General features: G+C 45.5%; 1 protein-coding gene across 1 annotated transcript in view; it reads right to left on the bottom strand.

Annotated features, from left to right (window-relative positions):
• Positions 1–11,293: 11,293 nt before the first annotated feature.
• Positions 11,294–23,031, bottom strand: part of KIF3B (kinesin family member 3B) — a 41,709-nt gene continuing 29,971 nt past the window's right edge. Inside the window, exons 6-9 of the mRNA XM_086701954.1 lie at positions 18,764–18,877; positions 17,981–18,086; positions 15,621–15,799; positions 11,294–14,733 (exon numbers count right to left, since the gene is read on the bottom strand). Coding sequence (XP_086558080.1) covers positions 14,637–14,733; positions 15,621–15,799; positions 17,981–18,086; positions 18,764–18,877 — 496 coding nt within the window. The 3' untranslated portion in view covers positions 11,294–14,636. The remainder of the gene's footprint in view (positions 14,734–15,620; positions 15,800–17,980; positions 18,087–18,763; positions 18,878–23,031) is intronic.

The raw sequence follows: 23,031 nt of genomic DNA, 5'->3' as shown, positions 1-23,031 counted from the left end.
GGTCAGGGATTGTAGGCCTATTTACTGCCCTGCCCTAAAATTCAACTGGAAAAACAGATGCACCATTTTCATAACAAAAAGGATGCAACATTTACTGACCATTTACCACATGCCAGAGCCTATCCCAAGAGCTTGCTATGCATCATTTCAGCCCGTCTTCACAAAAACACGCTAAGGTAGTACCATTCCTATCAACATTATACAGATGAGGAAGCACAGGTTCAGAGAGAAAAAAATAACTTGCCCAAGATCACACAGCTAGTGAGCGGCTAGCCTGGGATTAAAGTTCAGGCTGGCTGAATGAAACCAAGCTCTACGAATTTAGCCATTCGGCCCTACTGCCAAAAAGAGTTTGAAGAAGATTAATGAGTTGGGACATATTAAAATGCATTCAGTAGCTATGCCAACTAAGTGCAATTTTTACAAAAGAAAAAAATAGACCAACTAAACTGAATAGACTACAGAAATAGAACCAAGTGTACAAGGAATTGCAGTGCATAATAAAGGTAACATTTCAAATTGATGGAGAAAAGATGGAAGGCAATAAACAGAACAGGACCACTGGGTAGCCATTTGGAGAAAAATGAAACTGGAGCTCCGCCCCTCTTCTTAAATCTACCTTCCACCTAAATCAAAGATTTATATGTCATGAAAGAAACAATGAAAGTATTGAGAGAGAGAGAAAAAAAAAGTGGCTATTTTTATAATTCGGGAACTGGAACGATTTCTAAGCATGTTATAAAAGTTAAAAAAAAAAGACCCATCAGGTAAAACTGATAGATTTCACTACATAAAATTAAAAGTGCATATACAGCAACAAAATATCGCACACAAGGTTAAAGACAAACAATGAAGTGGGGAAAATATTTGTCACATATACGACAAAGAGTTAAGATTCCTGATAGAATTGTTTTGTTCTGTTTTATTTTATTTTTTTAATTTTTTTTAACGTTTATTTATTTTTGAGACAGAGAGAGACAGAGCACGAACAGGGGAGGGGCAGAGAGAGAGGGAGACACAGACTGAAACAGGCTCCAGGCTCTGAGCGGTCAGCACAGAGCCCGACGTGGGGCTGGAACTCACACACTGTGAGATCATGACCTGAGCCGAATTCGGACGCTTAACCGACCAACCCACCCAGGTGCCCCTGTTTTGTTCTGTTTTAAATAGGCTTCACACCCAGTGAGGCTTGAACTCACTACCCTGAGATCAGGACCCGAGCTAAGATCAAAAGTCAGATCTTAGCCAACTGAGCCACCCAGGTGCCCCCTTAATAAACGAATTCTTAAAAAGTCAATAGGAAACACCTCTACAGGAAAATGGTCAGATAATAATGGCTTAAGCAGGCAGTTAACAAAAGAAACGCGAGGCCCCTGGGTGGCTCAGTCAGTTAAGCCGCTGACTTCAGCTCAGGTCAGGATCTGTGAGTTCGAGCCCCACATCCAGCTCTGTGCTGACAGCTCAGAGCCCGGAGCCTGCTTGCGATTCTGCGTCTCCCTCTCTCTCTGCCCCCCGCCCACTCGTGCTCTATCTCTGTCTCTCAAAAATAAGTAAATGTAAAATAATAATGTATGCCTCTTATCATGCACCTAGTAAGTGTCAGGCACTTGGTGGATGTTTTCTTTAATCCTTTCAGCAACTCTGAAAGCTGCGGGGTTATTTACCCTCTCACCAAGGTGGAATAGCTTGCTGCTGGTAAATAGTGCTAACCCAGGTTTACCCAGTTCCGAAACCTCCCTGCTCCATTCTGCCACATTTCTCGCTGATCTAGCAGCATACCGTCTTCACTTTGAGACATTATTTGCCCTGAGGTCTTTGCACTTCCACACGTCCTCATATCTCCACGCTTGATGGGGCTTAAATACAGATTATGCTTTTGATCATAATGCAAATGTCCACTTTTATTGAAATGTATTTAAGCCAAGAATGTGAAGTCTTAGTCTATCTGCTAACTTCATCACCTAGTTTAGAAGCCTTCAGGGTCTCTCCTGGCAGCATAAAACCAAGGCAGCCATACTCTTACACAGCCTGGCTCTCCTCTGCCTGGTCTCTGGGCTCCCCTCAACCACACCCCACCTCCCTCCTAACCACACCCCTACTGCTTCACAGCCCCAGCATCCAGCAAAAGTGGCGTTTGCTAAATGCTGGCTGAAAAGAAGAGGGAAGAAAGCTCTACGCCATAAGAGACAAGGATTGCAAGCAGGCAATTCGAGAGGGGCCTTGGAGCCGAATGAAACTTAATTGGGCAGAGATGAGGTAAAGCTTAAATGAAGCAACATTTAAGCTTTCTGTCTGTCACAAGGAGACCTACCTCTCTGCTGTGCTGCCCTGCTTTACAAAATGCTTTCACTTAGTGATTGTAATAGCTACCATTCACAGAGTGCTCGCCACAGGCCAGGCACCGGGTGGTTTACGTATACTCTCTCTTCTTCATGTATATTTTATTTATTGTGATTATTATGACCCTTGTGATTATTACTTACTTTCTGGGTCTCTCCTCTAGCTCCACACAACTCTAGGAGGGCAAGGTTTTTTTCCCTGTTGTGTTCACAACAGTGCTTGGCAAATAGGTGCTCAGTAGGTCACTAAATTCTCCACAGAGCCCTGTGAAGTAAGAATGACTTTTACCCCCACTTTACAGATAAGCCACTTGAGGCTTAGACGAAACAAGTGACTTTGGCAAAGGTACAGATCCAACAAGAAGACAACATTAAAAATAGACCCATGGATTCTCTCTCTCCATTAGCTCTGCAACCATCTGGATTCAGAAATGTCCATTGGTTCCTTTGGTTAAGCATCTGACTTTGGCTCTGGTCATGAGCTCACAGTTCATGAGCTTGAGTCCAGTATTGGGCTCTGTGCTGACAGCGTGGAGCCTGCTTAGGATTCTCTGTCTCTCTCTCTTTCCCTCTCTCTAAAAAAAAAGGGGGGGGGTGCCGGGTCACCTGGGTGGCTCAGTTGGTTGAGCATCCAACTTCGGCTCAGGTCATGATCTCACACCCACACATGTGGGTTCGATCCTCGAGTCGGGCTGTGCACTGACAGCTCGGAGCCTGAGCCTGCTTTGGATTCTATCTCCCCCTCTCGCTGCCCCTCCCCCACTCACACTCTGTCTCTGTCTCCCTCTCTCAAAATAAACATAATAAAAAAAAACTTTTTAAAGGGGTGCCTGGGTGGCTCAGTCAGTTAAGCATCTGACTTCGGCTCAGGGCATGATCTCACGGTTCATGGGTTTGAGCCCCACATCAGGCTCTGTGCTGTTAGCACTGAGCCTGCTTTAGATCCTCTGTCCCCTTCTCTCTCTGCCCCTCCCCCACTAGTTCTCTGTCTCTCCAAAAAATATATTAAAAAATAATAAAGGGGTGCCTGGGTGGCTCAGTTGGTTAAGTGTCCAACTTCCACTCAGATCATGATCTCAAGGTTCCTGAGTTTAAGCCCCGCATTGGGCTCTGTACTGTCAGTGCAGAGCTGGCTTTGGATCCTCTGTCACCCTCTTTCTCTGTCCCTTCCCTGCTGGTTCTCTCTCTCTCTCAAAGTAAATAAACTGAAAGAAAGAAAGAAAGAAAGAAAGAAAGAAAGAAAGAAAGAAAGAAAGGAGGGAGGGAGGGAGACAGAGAGAAAGAAAGAAAGAAAGAAAGAAAGAAAGAAAGAAAGAAGGGAGGGAGGGAGAGAGAGAAAGAAAGAAAGAAAGAAAGAGAAAGAAAGAAAGAAAGAAAGAAAGAAAGAAAGAAAGGAGGGAGGGAGGGAAAGAACGAAAGAAAGAACGAAAGAAAGAAAGGAGGGAGGGAGAGAGAGAGAGAGAAAGAAAGAAAGAAAGAAAGGAAGGAAGGAAGAAGGGAGGGAGGGAGGGAGAGAGAGAGAGAGAGAGAGAAAGAAAGAAAGAAAGGAGGGAGGGAGGGAAAGAACGAAAGAAAGAAAGAAAAAGAAAGAAAGAAAGAAAGAAAGAAAGAAAGAAAGAAAGAAAGGAGGGAGGGAGGGAGGGAGGGAGAGAGAGAGAGAGAGAGAAAGAAAGAAAGAAAGAAAGAAAGAAAGAAAGGAGGGAGGGAGGGAGAGAAAGAAAGAAAGAAAGAAAGAAAAAGAAAGAAAGAAAGAAAGAAAGAAAGAAAGGAGGGAGGGAGGGAAAGAACGAAAGAAAGAAAGAAAGAAAGAAAGAAAGAAAGAAAGAAAGAAAGAAAGAAAGAAAGAAAGAAGGGAGGGAGGGAGGGAGGGAGAGAGAGAGAGAGAGAGAGAGAGAGAAAGAAAGAAAGAAAGAAAGAAAGAAAGAAAGAAAGAAAGAAAGAGAAATGTCCATTCCTAGCCTGACTTTAGAATTGACTAACAATGGTAACAACGCTGCACATTGGCTGAGCGCTTGCTCTGTGCCAGGTTCTGTTCCCAGTGACTCACAGCAACCTAGAAAGTACTTGCAATGACCCCTTTTTGACTGTTGAGCAATCTGAGAGCCCAAGGAGGTTAAGAAACTGTGCCATTATAGCAAAGCTAGTAAATGGTGAGTTCAGAATTCACCATCCAGCAGCGTGGGCCCAGGGCCCACCCTGTTCATCATTGCCCATGTTGCTTCCATAAGGTGATGAACCAGGAGCCAGAGCAGCGGGGAGGACTGGCATCTCCTGAGGACTTACCAAGAGCTAGACCAGTTGGCTTGGCCCGTTAGGCATGTCTTCATGTTTCTCTTCATGTTCTCCTTTAAACCTCACAATCGCCCCATGAAGTTATAGATGAGCCAAAAGGGGTTCTGAGACCCTGAAGGAGCCAGACCTGGACTGAAAATAGACTAGCGGTCGCCTAAGGCTCTGCAGTTGGGAACAGATGCAGAGCAGCTGCTAATGGGTACTTTTGGGGGTGAGGAAAAATGTTTTAAAATTGATGGTGGTGGGATGCCTGGGTGGCTCAGTCAGTTAAATGTCCGACTTTGGCTCAGGTTTGTGAGTTCGAGCCCTGCGTCAGGCTCTGTGCTGACCGCGCAGAGCCTGACTCAGATCCTCTGTCTCCCCCCTCTCTGCCCCGCCCCTACTCATGTACACTCTCTCTCAAAAATAAATAAACATTAAAAAAAAATTGATGGTGGTGATGGCTGCACAGCTCTGTGAATACACTAAAAACCAGTGAATTATACACTTTAAATGGGTGCACTGTGTGGTAGGTGAATTATACCTTAATAAGCCTTTTATTTTGAAAGGGGGGAGGACACACGGAAGGAAGTGGCAGTGGTGGAATTTCCACTGGCTTCAGATCAAACGCCCTGGAACCGCTGGTCCCACCGCTGCCTCTACTCTCACCGCTCACATCCAGTTACCAGCAATCAACCCACACCCTGAGGCGTCAACCTCTCCTCTCCTCTCCTCCCCCAGCGCCTCATCCCAAGCATGGTCCCTCCCCCCAACTACCGGACCCCTTCAAGCAGTCCCTCACCTTGCCCGTTGCTCCCTACCTGTTCTCTACAACGCTGCCAGAGAGAGCCTTCTAAAAGCATTTCTGTCAGATTTCTCTCTTTTGCTCAAAAGCTTCCAATGGTCTAAAAAATAAAATTCACTTACAATTCAGAATTGAGCCATGGCCACCTTCCCAACCTCACTGCCCACCAGCCAGTCTTGCCTCCTTGCTGTCCTCAAACACACTCCCACCTCTGGGCCCCTGCACCATGGTTCCTTTTCTCTGGAATACTCTTCCTCCCGGAGCAGATACCCACATGCTTGCTCCCTCATTTCACTCAGGGCTCTGCTCAAATGTAATGTCACTGTTGCAGAGAAGTCTTCCCTGACTTCCCAATCTAAGTCACCACCTCCCTCAGCTTGGCACGCTCTAACCCCTGACCTGCCTTGTTTCCCTTCAGAGCACCTATGACACCCGACATAACACATACTTCTCTTTTGTTTAAGTAAGCTCTACTCCCAACGTGGGGCTCGAACTCACCACCCTGAAATCAAGACATTGCTGTACCAATGGAGCCAGCCAGGTGCCCCAACACATACTTCTTTGTTAACCATCTGTCTCCACCACTAGAATGTGACATTCCTGAGTGCACGGGCTGTATCCTGGATCCCTGGGACGAGAACAATGCCTAGAGCATAGTAGATACTCAAAAAATCAATACATTAATCTAAGACCAAACCTTTGGCTTCTTTCGCCACCCCTCAGATAATCCAGCAAAGAGACTGATCACTGCGTTTAATATGCTCCTTACTTGGGGCGCCTGGGTGGCTCAGTCAGTTAAGCATCCGACTTCGGCTCAGGTCATGATCTCGAGGTTCCTGAATTGGAGCCCCGCGTCGGGCTCTGTGCTGACAGCTCTGAGCCTGGAGCCTGCTTCGGATTCTGTGTTTCCCTCTCTCTGCCCCTCCCCCACTCATGCCTCGACCCCCTCTGCATCCCCTCAGAGGGGCCACTGACCACCTTGAATTGGACTTATTTGTAAATGGCAGCAATTCCCTACCGGACTGGCAGCTCTGGAAGGGCAAGGTCCTGAGCCGTAGCCCATGACACCGAGCGCAGACTTGAATGAACAGCAGACATAAATCTTTTGTTGACTGGGCAAGGAGAAATTTCAAAACCAACAGCAATTTCTCAGTTCCCAAATGCAGCCAAGGGACCACCTTCGAGCCCACCGCACTGAAAAATGCCTCAGTCCCATTCCTAGGAAACTAAGACCTTGAAGTCAAGTTCAAGTGCTTCTTGGAATTCCTTGGGTCGCTGTGCCAGAGAAAGCTCCCTGCAGAATGGAATTTGCCAGCCGAGCCCGGAAAACCTGTGAACAGCAGGCAACTTAAAGCAGCACTTAGTGAAATTGCTTTCTGTTATCTCAAAGAGAAATAATAGCATGTGAGGCTGGCTTAAGGAGAAAATGCTCAAGTGTAAATAGGGCCGTGTTTCACACACATTCACGGGCATGCGTGCGCACGCGCGCGCACACACACACACACACACACACACACACAGGCTTTTGAGGGTTCTGTCTTCAGCCTGTGTCATGGAGTCAAGACCCTTCCCAGCCCAGTTCTCATTCTCACTCCCATCACTCTCAGGTTCCCCAACCACCAGGAACTCCCCAGCAGCTCCTTCATATTATTCCCTTTGTCTGGCATGCTCCTCCCTCCTTCCCAGGTGAAGCCCTACCCGTTTTCACAGAGCACAGTTCAAATGCTGCCTCCTTTGCGAAGCCCTTCTCCACCCCTCCTTCCTGGAGTGCCACATCACCTCTTCCTCTGACAGAAAAGCGGCTGTAGGTGTCAGTACATACTGAACCATCCAACTCATAGAAGCGTCAAGCTTGAGAAGACTATAGGACATGCCCTCGGGGAACTTACTGTCTAGTAGGGGTGGGGGGGTGGGGGAGACCAAAGCAAAAAAATACATAATTGTAAGTTGGGAAAAGGGCTAAGAGGGAAACAAGACAGAGGGTACCACACAGCCAGGTGAAGATGGGGAGAAACCAGAATGGATGCTTGGGGAAGGTCTCTTGGGACAGGGGTCATTAAACTGGTACCCGACAGATGAGTAGGAGGCAGTCAACCAAAGAGCGGGGAGAAATCTCCAGAAAGAGGGCACAGCACACGTGAAGGTGCCAAGGCATGGAAGCAGTTGGCACAGTCAAGAAACCAAAAGGAGGGCCTGTGTGGCTCCAGCCTCAGAGGGCTGGGAGAGCGGTGCAAGGAGAGAAGGCGGGCCTTCTTGTACGTCCTAACTGTGTCCTCAAAGGGCCCAGGTACATTCCACTCCCTATCTGCAGTGCAGAGCAAGACACACGGCACAAAAATGGGCACCCAACAAGTTCCTGAGGGCTCCACTGCCCGCTGAAGATGCGGGTGAACCACCTCTCTGCCCATTCCCCCACCTCCAAAAGCAGGTCTCCAGATGGCTCACCTAACTGAGGCACCTGGCGATGGCTAACCACAATTCTGGTGATGGAAAAAGAGGAGAAAACAGGAGCCGCTGCAAGAGCTACAGTTATGTCCTTGACAAATGCCACTGACAACCCAGTCGACAGATGTGACCACCACGTGGTCCTTGGAAACCATATTCTCGAGGTAAACTTCAACCAGAGGGCAACTCTAGTAAAAGAGGGCTTGCCAAAATTGCATGCCCAAGACTTAAGCCATTAGTGTGAAGTTCAAAATACAGTTTCCAGAGCTAACTGTTCTTATTATTCACAGCACTTCCAACAACCAAATAGATAGGTTTCTTCCTCTCCATTCGACGACCAAATCTTTGATTCCCCGGACAACAACTGGGTGTCCTGTAATTATGACACTCCCCAGTGTCAGCACAGACCCCACAAGTTAAGGGCTCAGTCCAAGACTGCTCCACTTCAGATGCCAGTTCCAAGTCCCAGGCTGCCACTTATGCTTCTGCCCAACTATAAACTGGCTATACAGCAGGGGGTTCCTATGACCCTCTCAAGTTTGATAATTGCTAGAACAGTTCACAGAACTCAAGAGAGTGTTTTAGTTACTACTGCCAATTTATAAAGGATGCAACTCAAGAACGGTCAAATGGAAGAGATGCACAGTGCAAAGTATGGGGGGAGGGGTGTGGTGTCCATGAGCTGTCCTCGGATACGCCACCCTCCCAGCACCTTGATGTGTTCACCAACCTGGAAGCCCTCAGAACCCTCATCATATAGGGGCTTTTACGGAGGCTTCATTACATAGGCACGATTGATTAAAATCATTGTCTATTGGTGATTAATTCAGTTTCCAGCTCCTCTCCCCCCCCACCCCCCCCCAGGTCAGCAGGTGGGGCTGAAAGTTCCCACCCTCTCAGTCACACACGATTGGTTCCTCTGGCAACCAGCCCCCATTAGGAAGCTATCTAGGGGCCCACTTAGAGTCATTTTATCAGCATAGGCTCAGATAGGGCTGAAAGGAGCTTGTTAGGAATACCACAAAACCCTCCTATCACTCACCTCTGTCACTCAAGAAATTCCAAGGGTTGTAGAAGCTCTTCAGGGTCAAAAACCAAACATGTATTTCTTACTGAATCACACAGGGTTTGTGTAGTTTCTTGATTTTTTTTTTTTTTTTTTTAATAGCCCAGCAGATGAGAAGACAACCTGGTGAGTCACAGGAATTTCCAACTTGCCCAGCCGCACTGCCCTGTGCCTCCCTATGAATTAGCCCCTGGTCTATCCAGAATCCTGTCACTTTCAAGAACACACTCATAATTCTTCTTCTTCGTCATCTTTTTTTGAAACAGTGCGAGCCAGGGAAGAGGGGCAGAGAGAGAGAGAGATCTGAGAGAGAGAGAGAGAGAGAGAGAATCTTAAGCGAGGTCCATGCCCAGTGCAGAGCCCCATGCAGGGCTCAATCCCACAGCCATGAGGTCATGACCTGAGCCAAAATCAAGAGTTGGCCGCTTAACTGACGGAGCCATCCAGGTGCCCCCACTCAGAATTTTTCAAATCATACTTTGAACTCTTGCTTTCTGGCTAATGGATTTTGAATTATTCTAAACTAATAATTATTTAGGTCAAGCCAAACTATGGTTAGCTTTTTGGAAGAAAAGGGGGAAAGGGTGTTACAGGAACATTATACATAGTTTGAGGGCATCATGAAGAAACACAATTACAAATCCTTTGCCTAATAAGTCACATAGGACGCTATTCTCTCTATGCTCTTTAAATCTGTTGGGTTTTTCTAAAGTCTCATGCTGTAATTTTTTTCCCTAACAGTTCCCCGGGCTTCCCTGTAGTGAGGGTAAGAAAGGAACGCAGATACCTCCCTGTGAAATTCGGCTTCTCTGTTCCACAAGACCTTCACAAGTTCCCTCCCCAACTCTCTGACCCAGCTAACCTCTCATCCCCCCTCCCCGCTTTTTTTTAAGTGAGCTCTACACCCAACGTGGGGCTTGAACTCATGATCCCAAGATCAAGAGTTGCATGCTCTACTGACTGAGCCAGCCAGGCGCCCCAAATCTCTCATCCTTTAGATCTCTCTGTAAGTGCCATTTCTTCAGAAAGCCCTTCCCTTATTTACCCACCCAACCCCAATTAGAAACCTATCACTCTCTTGTAATATGCTATAACATCACTTCATGGCACCTGTCGTAATGTGTAATTGTACACTTGTGTGCATTTTAACACTCAGCTTGCCTCCCTCTCTATCAAAGTACAAGTTCTATGTGGCCAGGGACCAAGACAGTCTTGCTCACATCTATATGTGCCAGAACAGTGTGGCACATAGCAGGTACTTAACACATATTTGTTAAATGGTTAGCAGTTTTTCTGTAAAGGCCCAGGATTTTCTAAACATGCCCAGTCATTGCCGAACACACTGTTCATGGTGTCTTCTGAACACAGGGCCCCATCACAGCAATAACCACATTGTAAAATGGCTGCTCTGCTCCACATACTTGTGTGCTGCTGCTTTAAATGCACTGCTAATCTTCATAATGGCCCTGGCAGGTGGGTATTACTACCCCATTTTATAGACAAGGACACCAAGGTTCAGAGAGGTAAATTATTATTTGTTTAAAGGGATTTTTAAATTTCTTTTTTTAAAGTTTATTTATTTTGAGAGAGAGAGAGAGAGAGAGCGCGTGCGCAGGAGCAGGGGAGGGGCAGAGAGAGGAAGAGAGAAAGAATCCCAAACAGGCTCTACACTGTCAGCACAGACCCCGATGTGGGGCTAACTGAGGCGGGGCTCGAACTCACGAACCGTGAGATCGTGACCTGAGCCGAAACAAAGAATTGGTCGCTCAACCAGTTGAGCCACCCAGGCAGCCCAAGAGGTAAATTAAATTCCTCATAGTCACATAGCTAGTAAGCAAACACAACCAGAACTCAAACCCAGCTCAGAGTCCAGGTTCTGTGCTTCCCTTCTCAACCCTCTGGGGGGACACTCCAAGAGGTCTGAGTGTATGACGGACCACAAGACCGACACGTGGCCCATTTCTGGTATTTCTTTTTTTACCTGATGGTAAAGAACATAAAATACGTTTGTGTTTAAAAAAAAAAAAAAAAAAAAAAGGACACATTTTTTTTTTTATAATATGAAACAAACTTAACAAAATTTTAAACACAAAACACAAGAGTTAAAAGAAATGTCATGCCTATTGCCCAGGCCTATCTCAGGAGCCTCCATGGAAAACCATGTGAGGCGTTTCTCTGTCGCTCTTTCTTCATTTTATGTCCCTTTACCTGTTGCTATTTTTTTTGTAATGCCAGCATTCCAACTCAATCTTTATTTTCCACTCCCACCCTCCTTTCACCGGAAAATTTTAAATGTTTAAAGAAAGTGGCAGTGTGTCAGCCAAGGGCTTGTCATTTTCAAAAGCGTTAGTCATTTATGAGGACACCTTTTTGTAGGTACAATAAATCTGATTGATTTTTATTACACATCTTAGTTTAGAATCACTTTTACATTCCTAGACAAAGAGATGATACAAATAAATATCAATTGTAAAACTTAGAGCCCCAAGTATTGGCATATTCTTTGTCTAAAGGTAGCCAAAGAGAAGGTCAAGATCAATAGCAACTCCAAAGAGCCATAAAGCCCACTGCCTCCTGCCTGCTCCAGGATCACTCTTTTCATAAATAATCTCAAAAGCATTTCATTCAAGAAAACAAGGGCTGGGAGAAAGGTGGCAGATTTCCAAACAGTGCCAGGCAAAACCTTGCGCAGTAGACAATAGCCAGGCCCACTGTCCGTATCCAGTTCCTTCTGAGCATTTTGATTATGGCTTTTAGAGTGTATTAATAGCCCCATTTTTGTCCACTGATGGTGTTGCGATGGCCCAAGGTGTTGTTTACAGCGAGCCTCGACCCTGAGTGGGAAACGTGAGGCAGAACTGATATCCCATGTTCACAGGGAATCGACACTTCTCAAAAACTTGGCGACAATTCTACATTCAGTGAGGGAGGACTTACAAGAGTCAGACAGGAAAAGCAGAGAGTGGCCCAGGCCTGAACTGCAGAACTCTCTGACGCCCTTGGTCATGGAGGTGTGGGTGGTACAATTCAAGCAGCATGCAGGCATTCGACGGGGAACAATCCAACATTAGGTCAGAGTCTCAAGAAAGTGCTTCATGCCTATGATTTGTGGCCGTGGGCTCTGAATCCAGGGACCTGGGAGACATGGGACTTGAAAATATGAAGCCAGATACATTCCTATTGATCAGAGCAAAAGGGGGATGGATGGGGGTTGCGCACACAGTCTCAAACTCCTTCTCCCAGATGATCTTCTTAGATCCTGTTCAGACTTGCTTCCACACTTCACTAGCTGCTGCTGGCGTGAAGACCCTCAGATGGCTGGGAACATTCTAGCATGACTACAGACGCAAAAACCAGGTCGGTCCTCTACACAGCTGGCTCAGTTCAGAGCCCAAAGCAGCAGCTTCCTGGTAGCAATAAGACACTCTCCTGTCTGCTCTATTCAAATATTTATCGGATCCATTTGGAGAGAAGAAAAGCACCGGAGACTGCTTGGGGAGGGACAGCTTCGCCTCCTCACAGGTGTTCTACTTTGTTTTCACAGGCTGCCAGACGAACACAGCTGCGTGTAAGGCAAGCTTGTTTTAATAATCCTGCCTGTCAACTTGCCTTTCTTCTTTCACCTTCTTAGAAGAGTCCCACGGTCACTCAACCACCCTTGCTCAGAACAACCACCTTGAGACATCAGTATTAAGGTACAGTGTTAACTGCGGTGTTCAGGTCTCAGATTTGCTAGATGAATATTTTCTGCCTATGGAATTCAGACTAGCTGTGAGGGAATGTGGTGCAAGAGACAGGTGTAACTGGCAGACAACCATCTTAGACTATCCACCTCATCATTTGGTTCCTACTCAAACAGGTAAATCTTAGTAAATAGGAAGCAGGGTTTGATCCCGAGAAAGATGAGGGAAGGCTCCATTATGCTCTGGGAATTGCTGACAAGGGCCCCAGGTTCAGAAAGAATGGTAACTAAACAGGAGATAAGCTGCCAGATGCCAGATCTCCATTTGTAGACTGCTAAGACATTGCACTTGGTACCTCCTCTTTCCCACAGGCTCTGATCCAGAAATGTGCCCTGGGAACTCAGCAGCAGAGTTAAAATAGAACTCAAGGCCCACCTGAGTCGCCACTTTCCTGGGGCACCGTGCCAGCAAGGTGCACCAGGGTGGCCAACCTGGGGACTCCTATTGTCTCCTTAGGCTTGGCTCGTGGACTCAGACGCTCACATGGGAGCGCATCCAGCCTGGATTAGTCAGTCAATGGGCCTTTAATACAGACAAAGGCAACAACTGCACATTAGTGTATTTCTAAAACTGGACAAGTCCTTGGTCTCTCTCTTACAGACACACATGGACACACGCAAAGAACACAGGCACCACTGTGCTTGCACACCCACACACACTTATGAGCCGCCCTGGGGTGGAGGGGCGCGGGCAGAAATGAGTAACATTCACCTAATGACCAACATAAAATGAAGCTTTGAATTTCAATAATACAAAGAACTAAAACTTACAGACCAAACTAGTATATGTAAAGGGGAATTCCTAACTCTCTCCTCTGAGCCTATTCAATCGCGCCGCCACTCCTGGCCCCCACCTTGGGCTCTGGCTGCAGGGAGCCACAGTTCTAGGTGTTCTGCTGAAGGCAGGCAGGACTCCTTTGCTCCCGTCCGTTATATCTTCCTCTCCCACTGCCCCGAGTCTCACGTCTCTGTCTCTGCACTGCCTGGTCACCCTTAAGCAAATATGGAACAAAATGGGGAATTCAAAAGTGCCACTGTATGTCTCGTTCCCCCAGCTCTTGTCCCACCAGAGAAAGCAGAGCCAACCTCCCTTTTCCCACAAAACAGGCCCACGGCTGAGCATGCTCTGGAGGCAGAGGATGGGCCTGGGCAGGGACACTCAGAGGATGCGTGCAAGGGAAAAGATGGTGACAGATGAAGAGTAAAGTGACATAGTGTATGGATGTGGCATCAGCTTACAGATTTACGTCTTTGACAGGATGGTCGTGGTTTTAAGGTTTTTAAGAAGCTGTTTTCCCTAAACTCTCCAAGGAGGCAAAGGGAATGTTATTTCTATTGCTTCCAACATTCTTGGAAAACGTTTCCTTATTCAGCAGTTCCTGAACGACAGATCCCCTTCTTACTGAGGTGCTCGGATCATGCCTATCGGGGGCTTGGATCCATAAGAGAATTCTCATTCCACCCACAGGAACAAGCACCTATTCGAGTTCTAGGGCGTTTACTTTTCAACCTCACTGTCATTTTATCCTGAGGCTCCAAAGACTTGGTCCTGCTCAGGTGACTCCCGATTCTGCCCTGATGTTCACTAAGAAAGGAGCTCAGTACAAAGAATAAGCTAGAAAAGGAGAGGTGAGAGGAAGGGAGGTTAAGCAAAGGGAGAGGAGAAGGCAAGGGAGAGGGGAAGCAAGGTCACTGGTCATTCTCTTGCTTTCCACTTGGACTATCACACTTTACCTTACCCATGCATTTCTGAGATGCTAATTAAAGGGCGTTTCCCAGAGTTGCTGAGTGCCAGATGAGGACCAGCACATTTCAACCAGATTCAGGTGGTTCATCTGCAAAGAGGCCATAGCTTCTCCCCAGGGGCACGGTTCTGAGTTTGGGCTTGAGTCCTCTCGGCGGGTTTTTGCTTGTCTCTTCTCTCAGAAGGCAAATGCTATTTACACCCTGGGAGAGGAGGGACTGGCTTTATTTTGGAACCAGCCCTCGAGACTGTGGGTAAAGCTGAGATGCGGGGGTTCCTGAGGAAGAGGAGGAGGGTCCCGACTTCCTTCCGCTTTTGGGCCTGCAAAGGTCAAGCACATGTTTACATTTCACGTCCCTGCCTCTATCCTCGACGCAGATCAGATGTCTTACCTCATCAAGGACCCTGAGCCTTTTCTTAATGGCCTGAGAGCCGGTATACTTTCAACTGTCAGGCAGCGCCTGACCCTCGGTGAGTGGCCAGGGTGTGACAGCTCAGGGAAGGGACCTGGTTCTCAGAAACTGTTCTTCCATTTAAATCAGATCTTGACTGTCTTCTCCGAATTGGTAAAAAATATTAAGTGTGCAGGTAGAATTTCTTCCATTTTTGCTTTTTTACCCATTTGTTTTCCTTAAACTTCTAATCCAAAATTTAATAAGGTAGCATTTCTAATTTAGCATCAAATTAAGTACTTGGTTATTCAACAGGTTATTTAAATGAAGTCAATTCAGCACTGAGGTTCAGAGCCTGGGTGGATTCAGACACACCGAGGTTTAAACCTTGGCTTTGTACTTACATCCTTGAATGTGGCTACTTTCTCAAACTCTCTAAGACTCCGTTTTCTAAACTGTAAAATGGGATTGATGATAATATTTCCCTTTTAAGTCTTTGCAGGAAATCATGAAGAGAATTTTTTTTTTAAGCACTCAGAACTGCCTAGTACCTGGTGGGGACCAAAGAACTGCCCCCTGCTTCACTAGAACCCACGATCCTTATGGCAGGAACTGGGCACATCGGGCATTCTGGTATTCATAACACCTGGCATAATGCCTGAGCCATAAATATTTGTGGAACAAATAATAAACACAGGAGCAATATGGCAATACTTTCTGGCGTGTTCTGTGAAGCCTTCCACGATAAACCTCAGCCTTCGTTTGTCCTTGTTCAAACATGTTCTGTTTAACCACAGGTCATCAAAAGTCACTCACCTGGCCTTGGATTTCTTATTTGTAGTGCTTTCAAAGGATGACGCATCCACCTGTATCTCATCTTCGTCCTGCAGAGCTGCGTCCAGGGCAGCCTGGACTTTGGGAGCGATGGCGGGGCCCTCATAGTCTCTGGTGGTCCGGCTGGGCATGTCCAGCTCTAACAGCACGATGTTTTCTGCCTGCAGAAACAGAGCCATAACCAGTGAGGCTGGCTTCCGATCAGACACAGCGCAAGCAATCTAGACCGCCCCCCCCTCCAAAAAACAGAACTGCACATTTCTTGCTACTCAGAGCCTACCAAGAGCCTGTAGAGACACAGTTTTATAACTTTTTTTCCTGGTGATGGTACAGATGATTTTTATCTTCTTCTCTAGGCTTTCCTTTAGTTCCTCAAAAAAGAATTTTTTTAAACAATGAACATATATTATACCCTAAGGGGAATAATCAGGGAAAAGAGTAGAACCCATTTACTGCAAACAATGGGAAAATATAAGGAAATATAAAGAAGATCATAATCACTGATCATCTCACCACCCACAGCAGCTTTGATGAACCTTTTGGGGAGGAGACAGGCCTGGAGCACATATATGGAGAGTGTGTGGCAGTTGTGTGGCATATATAACCACATTTCAAAAGTCGTACTGGGTCCTGCCTCATAACTGGCCTTATGGCTGGATTCCCTCAGCTGATGTCCTGTGGTGGGCCTTTCCCTGGCTCCCACACACCGAGATGAGTGTGTAGAGGGAAGAACACGTATGGTACACATCTCCTCCTCCAGGTCCTCCTACCCAGTGGAGTCCAAGCCCCAGAGCCCCAGAGGGGGCAGGAGGTTGCCACTGCAGGGAGAAGGTGGGGAGATGGAGTGGCTCCCTCAATCCACTTTATATATGGAGATGCTGCTTAAAATCTCTCTTAATGGAGTGGGTCCATTGCTAACAACATCTGAGAGCCACTGCTTTAAATTCTACCTTTGGATCAGGTTAAGCCCCTGGAAACCCACATGTTTTGATTTGTAGGCTTTGAAATCATGCTGTTTTGAGACATGAAATAATGGACAAGGTGTACACCCTCTGAAACTGCTACAAAAAAAAAAAAAAACGCTTCTGAGGATTCCACCTGATACATCACTCACCTTCCACTATAGAAAACCCCACCTGATGTATCTTTTCTGCTTTTGCTTCCTTTATTTTAAATAACTCGATGCCAGGAGAAACAGCACCTGATGAACTAATTAATTCCCATCTGTTTTGCTCTGGCGGCCAAGGGACTCAAAAACAGTTTAAAGTTCTCAAGTGAAAATCTTTCATTAAAAAAAAATAATACAGGTTCCCCACCAATATAAAATACAGATAAGCAAGGGCGCCTGGGTGGCTCAGTCGGTTAAGCAGCCGACTCTTGATTTTGGCTCGGGTCCTGATCTCACGTTTCGTGAGATAAAGGCCCACATAGCGCCTGCTTGGGATTTTCTCTCTCTCCTCTCTCTCTGTGCCTCCCCCTGCTCACGTGTGTGTGTGTATGTGTGTGTATATGTGTGTGCGTGCGCGCACACACACATACTTGTTCTCTCTCTCTCTCTCTCTCTCAAAATAAATAAACTTTAAAATACAGATAAGCAAAAAGAAGGCAATTTAAATTGAGTGCACTTCCATTAACCAGAGGTAATCAGTTCACATTTTGATATATTTTGCAGCTGGTTTGATTCATATGTAAACCTCTAGCACCAATTGTTTTACAGCTTAACAATACATTGTGTCTCCTGGTTCATCCACAGGACTTGCTGCGTAGAGGAGGTGGGAGGGTTCAATGAGAGAAACCACTAAAACGCTGAGTACATGCCTGGCATACAGCAAGCACTTATAAATAGCAGCTCGTACAGTATTATTATTGTAAAATATGTTTGGGTCGTTAAATAGTCCTCAATTATGTCACTTGAAATGACTACCTGACTGAGCCACATTCCGTTAAATGGACGTACCAGAAGTTCTTTAACTCATCTCCAGTCATTACACACCTGCATTCCCTCCAGCATTCGCACAGAACCATTTGCAGGCTTAGTGTTGATGTTTATCGGCCATTAGGACAGTGGGCTTGTACTCTCCTCCTTCCCTAGTCCCAGTTTTCTAAATCTCATTTGATTTTACCTTTTTATTCATAATAATTTGTTCTTTTTACTTGTTATTTATTTAGTATATTGCTTTACTATTTGGCATCATTGTTATGTTAATATAAATGTCCTCAGAAACCTCTGCAAAGAGTCAGGATACAAACTCTGTAACTTTGCAGAATGGTGCGTAAGAGTTTACATAAATCTAAACTCCTCGAAAAGAGAGAGGGGAGAAACACATGGATGATCTTCTCACCCTGTATCGGGCCTCTGGACGAATCATCATGGACATTCTTGCGTGTTGGCTCAATGGCCTCTTATATCCCACAGCTGAGACTGGCCGCTTCATCATCTGCTGGTTCCTGGAAATGGACTGCAGTGGTTAAAGCCTGGCTGGAGTGTGTCCCACAGTCCCAGGATCATCCTGTGGAACCAACTCTCAGAAGACACTGAGCCTATTTAGACAGAACCTGAACCAAGTGAAGCCCTGGACTGAAGGCTGCCAGGCGAACGGGGCAGGAGCTGCTGCTATTTTCTGTTTGAGCCACATTCCGATCCAAATGCTTAGTGTCCTGCATCTCTTAAGCTGGAAGGGGTGAGTCATCATCCAGTTCTTAGGTGGCAGGCGTAAAACATGGCTGTCAATATTCCCCGCCCCCGTGTCCCCAGCAGACAGTCTCCTATGATTCCAGCAAGACCCAGGCTCAGACTGAAAATCCCCCCCAACACACCACCAGACTGCCACACAAGAGGGCACCTAGGTACTGCCCCTCACCTGGCCTAGCACACTTCACTTGACAGCTCAGGAAGCGGAAATTCAGGAATTTGGGAAAGGGTGTGAGTTCACTGGGATAGTCTCCCAATTCCTAACACCACTCTGCCGTCTTTTACTTCGGGGACTTTGGCAGTCACAGAGTCGGAGATGCGGCTGGTTCCAATTCAAATGATTCACACTGTGTTCTCACCAAACCCCTTGGGCCAAGGCCAGCTTGCCAACATTCTTCCCCACCTCCCCACCTTAAAGTCAGTAGGGACTTACTCCAGTCTGGTTATAGGATGTAATTTCCAATGGTCTTCCTCTTCGTCAAAGAAGGATCTATTCATAATTTTACTTTTTTCTTCCAGGGGGATAAAGTTTTCTATAATAAGATGCCTGTAAGAACACACATACATGAGTGAACACAGGTAGAGAAAGAATGCAGATGGAGTACTGGCTACCTGGTCCCATGTGTAGGAGGTCATTAGATGAGAGTCAAGCCACTCAGCAAACATTTACTGGGCAGGCACGATGGGCCCACCATCATACAGAGAGCTGGCATACACAGATGAATGACACTTGGTGAGGTAATGGTGCAGCCGTCTTAGCTGTGACAGGTCCCGACAGTGGGCTGCCCTAGGACTACAGGGAGGCCACTTCTGCCCGAGGAGAAGCGGCTTGAGAAGGTGAAAGGACTGCAGAAAAGTGACCATGCCTGGGCCGTATCGGAGTGAACGTGTGCTATCTGAAGTGTCTTCTAGAGGGCCACTGGGACTGCCAACCCAGCACATTAACTTCCAAAACACGGAAAACCGATTAGGAATTAAACGGCCTTCTTCTAATCCCATGGGTTGTTGCCCAAGCTAGAAAGCTCTCCGTTCCAATCACTAGGACACAGAGCAAGACTGAGTGGATTTCAGTCCCTTAGAGCACTGAGAATAAAGACCTCTTCCTGAGAAGAGTCTTTGCCTCAGAAGTGCCAGGGGACATGGCAAACAATGAAACTGGAACCCACTGGGTTGTGTCTCTCCATGGTGATAACTGTCCCCTGCCACATCTCTGTATTCAGGCTTTCAAAACCTCAGGACAGAACAATGCCAAAGGGGTGTTAACTGGGAGAGACACACAACAAACACCACTGAGGTGGAGGTGGAGGGTACTGACCTTGAGAAAGAGGCTGACTCACTGTTTATTCAAAAGATATAAATAAGAGAAATAACAATGAAAATGGCTTCCCTAGGGAAAAAATATTTCAGAGAGATTAAATTTTCTATTCATCTTATTTGACACATGTAAGAAATTGTTTTTCGTGACATATATTGTATTTTTTTCTGATTTTAAAGCTTCTATTTACAGTAGAAAATGTGAAAAATACAATTACATATAATTTCACCATCCAGAGGTAGCTATTATTAATAGTTTGACATATCCTGTTCTGATTTTTTTTTCCTAGGGGTACATACCCAGAAAGAGGGCAGACTCACTTAATTTTAAGGGCTCCTTCCAAATTTAAAACTTGGTCATGAAAAGAATCCCTCTGAAGAGGTCTTTAAAGAAAAACCCCAGGGGTTGGGTGCCTGGGTGGCTCAGCTAAGGTCATGATCTCACTGTTTGTGGGTTCAAGCCCCCCATCAGGCTCTGTGCCGAAACTCGGAGCCTAGAGCCTGCCTCAGATTCTTTGTCTCCCTCTCTCTCTGCCCTTCCCCCACTCATGCTCTGTCTCTGTCTCTCAAAAATAAATAAATGTTAAAAAAATGTTTTTAAAGAAAACAATTCCGTATACAATAACAAAGAAAAAAACAAACTTTGGTATACATTTATCAAAAGAAGTGCAGGGGGGCCTGGGTGGCTCAGTCAGTTAAGCATCTGACTTTGGCTCAGGTCATGAACTCAAGGTTTGTGAGTTTGAGCCCCAGGTAGGGCTCTGTGCGGACAGCTCAGAGCCTGGAGCCTGCTTTGGATTCTGTGTCTCCCTCTCTCTCTGTTCCTTCCCTACTCACACTCTGTCTCTCTCTCTCACAGAAAAATTAGGATTAAAACAAAAATTAAAATAAAAAAAGAAGCACAAAGACTTTTGCACTGAAAAGTACAAAACATTCTTAACAGAAAAAGACTATCTTTTTGGGGCGCCTGGGTGGCTCAGTTGGTTAAGCTTTGACTTCGGCTCAGGTCATGATCTCACAGTTCATGAGTTCGAGCCCCACATAGGGCTCTCTAATGTCATAGCAGAGCTCGCTTCGGATCCTCTGCCCCCCTCTCTCTCTGCCCTTCCCTTGCTCACACACATACAAACTCTCTCTCTCTCAAAAACAAATAAACATTAAAATTATATTTAAACAGAGAAAGTAAAGAAGATCTAAATAAATAAAAAGACATCCCATATTCATGGATCAAAAGACTTAACTGTTAAGATGACAATACTCTCTAAATGGATGTCTAGATTCAACACAATCCCTATCAAAATCCCAGCTGGCTTTTTCACAGAAATTGACAAGCTGATCTTAAAATATATATGGAAATGCAAGAAACCCTGAATAGCCAAAACAATCTTGAAAAAGAACAACAAAGTCGGAGGACAACTTACTACAAAGCTACAGTAATCAAGGCAGCATGGTATTGGCATAAAGACATACAAAAAGATCAATGGAACAATATTGAGAGTTCAGAAATAAACCCTTACATTTGAAAATCAACTGATTTTCAACAAGGGTTCAAAGACGCTGAATGAAGACCCTTTCAATAAATGGTGCTAGAGGGGCACCTGGGTGGCTCCGTCAGTTAAGTGTCCAACTCTTGGTTTCAGCTCAGGTCATGATCTCACAGTTTTGTGAGTTCAAGCCCCAAGTCGGGCTCTGCGCTGGCAGTGTGGAGCCTGCTTGGGATTCTCTCTCTTTCCCTCTCTCTCTGCCCCTCCCCTGCTCATGCTCCCTCAAAATAAATAAACAAACTTAAAAAAAAATTATATAAATGGTGCTGGGACAACTGGATATCCACATGCAAAAGAATGCACTTGGAACCCTACTTCAGACTATACACAAAAACTAACTCAAAATGGATCATAGACTTAAATGTAAGACCTAAGACTTTAGGACTCTAAGATGACCCAAGAGAATTGAAAACATAAGTCCACAATAAAACTTGTACACAAATGTTCGTAACAGTAGTATTCCCAATAGCCAAAAGACAGAAACAGTCCAAAGGTCTATCAACTGGTGAATGAAAAACTAAAATGTGATATATTCATACAATATTATTCAACCATAAAAAAGAATGAAATGTTGGTATGTGCTAGAACACGTATGATCCTTAAAAACACTATACCAAGTGAAAGAAGCCAGCCACAAATGGCCACATTAAAAAAACAACAACATGTGGGGCACCTGGGTGGCTCAGTCGGTTAAGCATCCGACTTTGGCTCAGGTCATGATCTCATGGTTCTCGAGTTTGAGCCCTGCATCCAGCTCTGTGCTGACAGCTCAGAGCCTAGAGCCTGCTTTGGATTCTGTGTCTCCCTCTCTTTCTGCCCCTCCCCTATTCACATTGTGTCTCCCCCTCCCCCCTCTCAAAGATAAATAAACATTAAAAAACAACAACGATGACGACAACAACAACAACAAGAACAACAACAACAACATGAGGTGCCTGGTTGGCTCAGCCAGTTAAGCGTCTGACTTTAGCTCAGGTCATGATCTCGCGGCTTGTGAGTTCAAGCCTCACGTCGGGCTCTGTGCTGACAGCTCAGAGCCTGGAGCCTGCTTCAGATTCTGTGTCTCTCTCTCTCTCTGCCCCTCCCCAGCTCACACTCCATCTCTCAAAAATAAATAAATCTTAAAAAAATTAAAAAAAAATTAAAAAAACAAGAACAACAACAAATGGCCACCTTATTCCATTATAAATTTATACACAATGTCCAAAATAGGAAAATGTAGACACAATACCAAAAGTTAAAGCGACAAAAGAAAACACAGATAGATTGGACTACCTCATGATGAGTCTTTTGTGCCGCAAACAAAATACCATAAAGAAAATGAAAAGGCAACCCACAGAATGGGCGAAAATACCTGCAAACCACGTATCTGATAAGGGACTTTTGCCAGCATATATAAAGAACTCTTGTAGCTCAATAATAAAAAGACCCAATAAATAACCCAATTTTAACATGGGTGAAGGATTTGAACAGGCTTTTCTCCAAAGAAGGTATGCAAATGGCTAGACAGCACATGAAAAGATGTTCTACATGGTTAGTCATTACAGAAATGCAAATCAAAATCACAGAGAGATACTACTTCACACCCATTAGGATGGCTACACTCAGAAAGACAGACAGTGACAAGTGTCAACAAGGATGTGGAGAAATTGGTGGTAGAAATATAAAACGATGCAGCCATTCAAAACAGTCTGGCAGTTCCTCCAACAGTTAAACACAGAGTTACTGTACGACATAAACAATTCCACTCCTAGGTAAATATCCCAGAGATGAAAACATGTCCATACAAAAACTTGTCCATGAATGTTCACAGCAGCAGCATCCATAATAGCCAAAGAAGGGA

Source organism: Puma concolor, chromosome A3, assembly GCF_028749965.1.
Source record: "Puma concolor isolate L17-30 chromosome A3, mPumCon1.1.hap2, whole genome shotgun sequence".
Classification (NCBI taxonomy): domain Eukaryota; kingdom Metazoa; phylum Chordata; class Mammalia; order Carnivora; family Felidae; genus Puma; species Puma concolor.
Note: the sequence above shows the minus strand (reverse complement) of the source record. Positions and strands in the feature narration are given on the sequence as shown.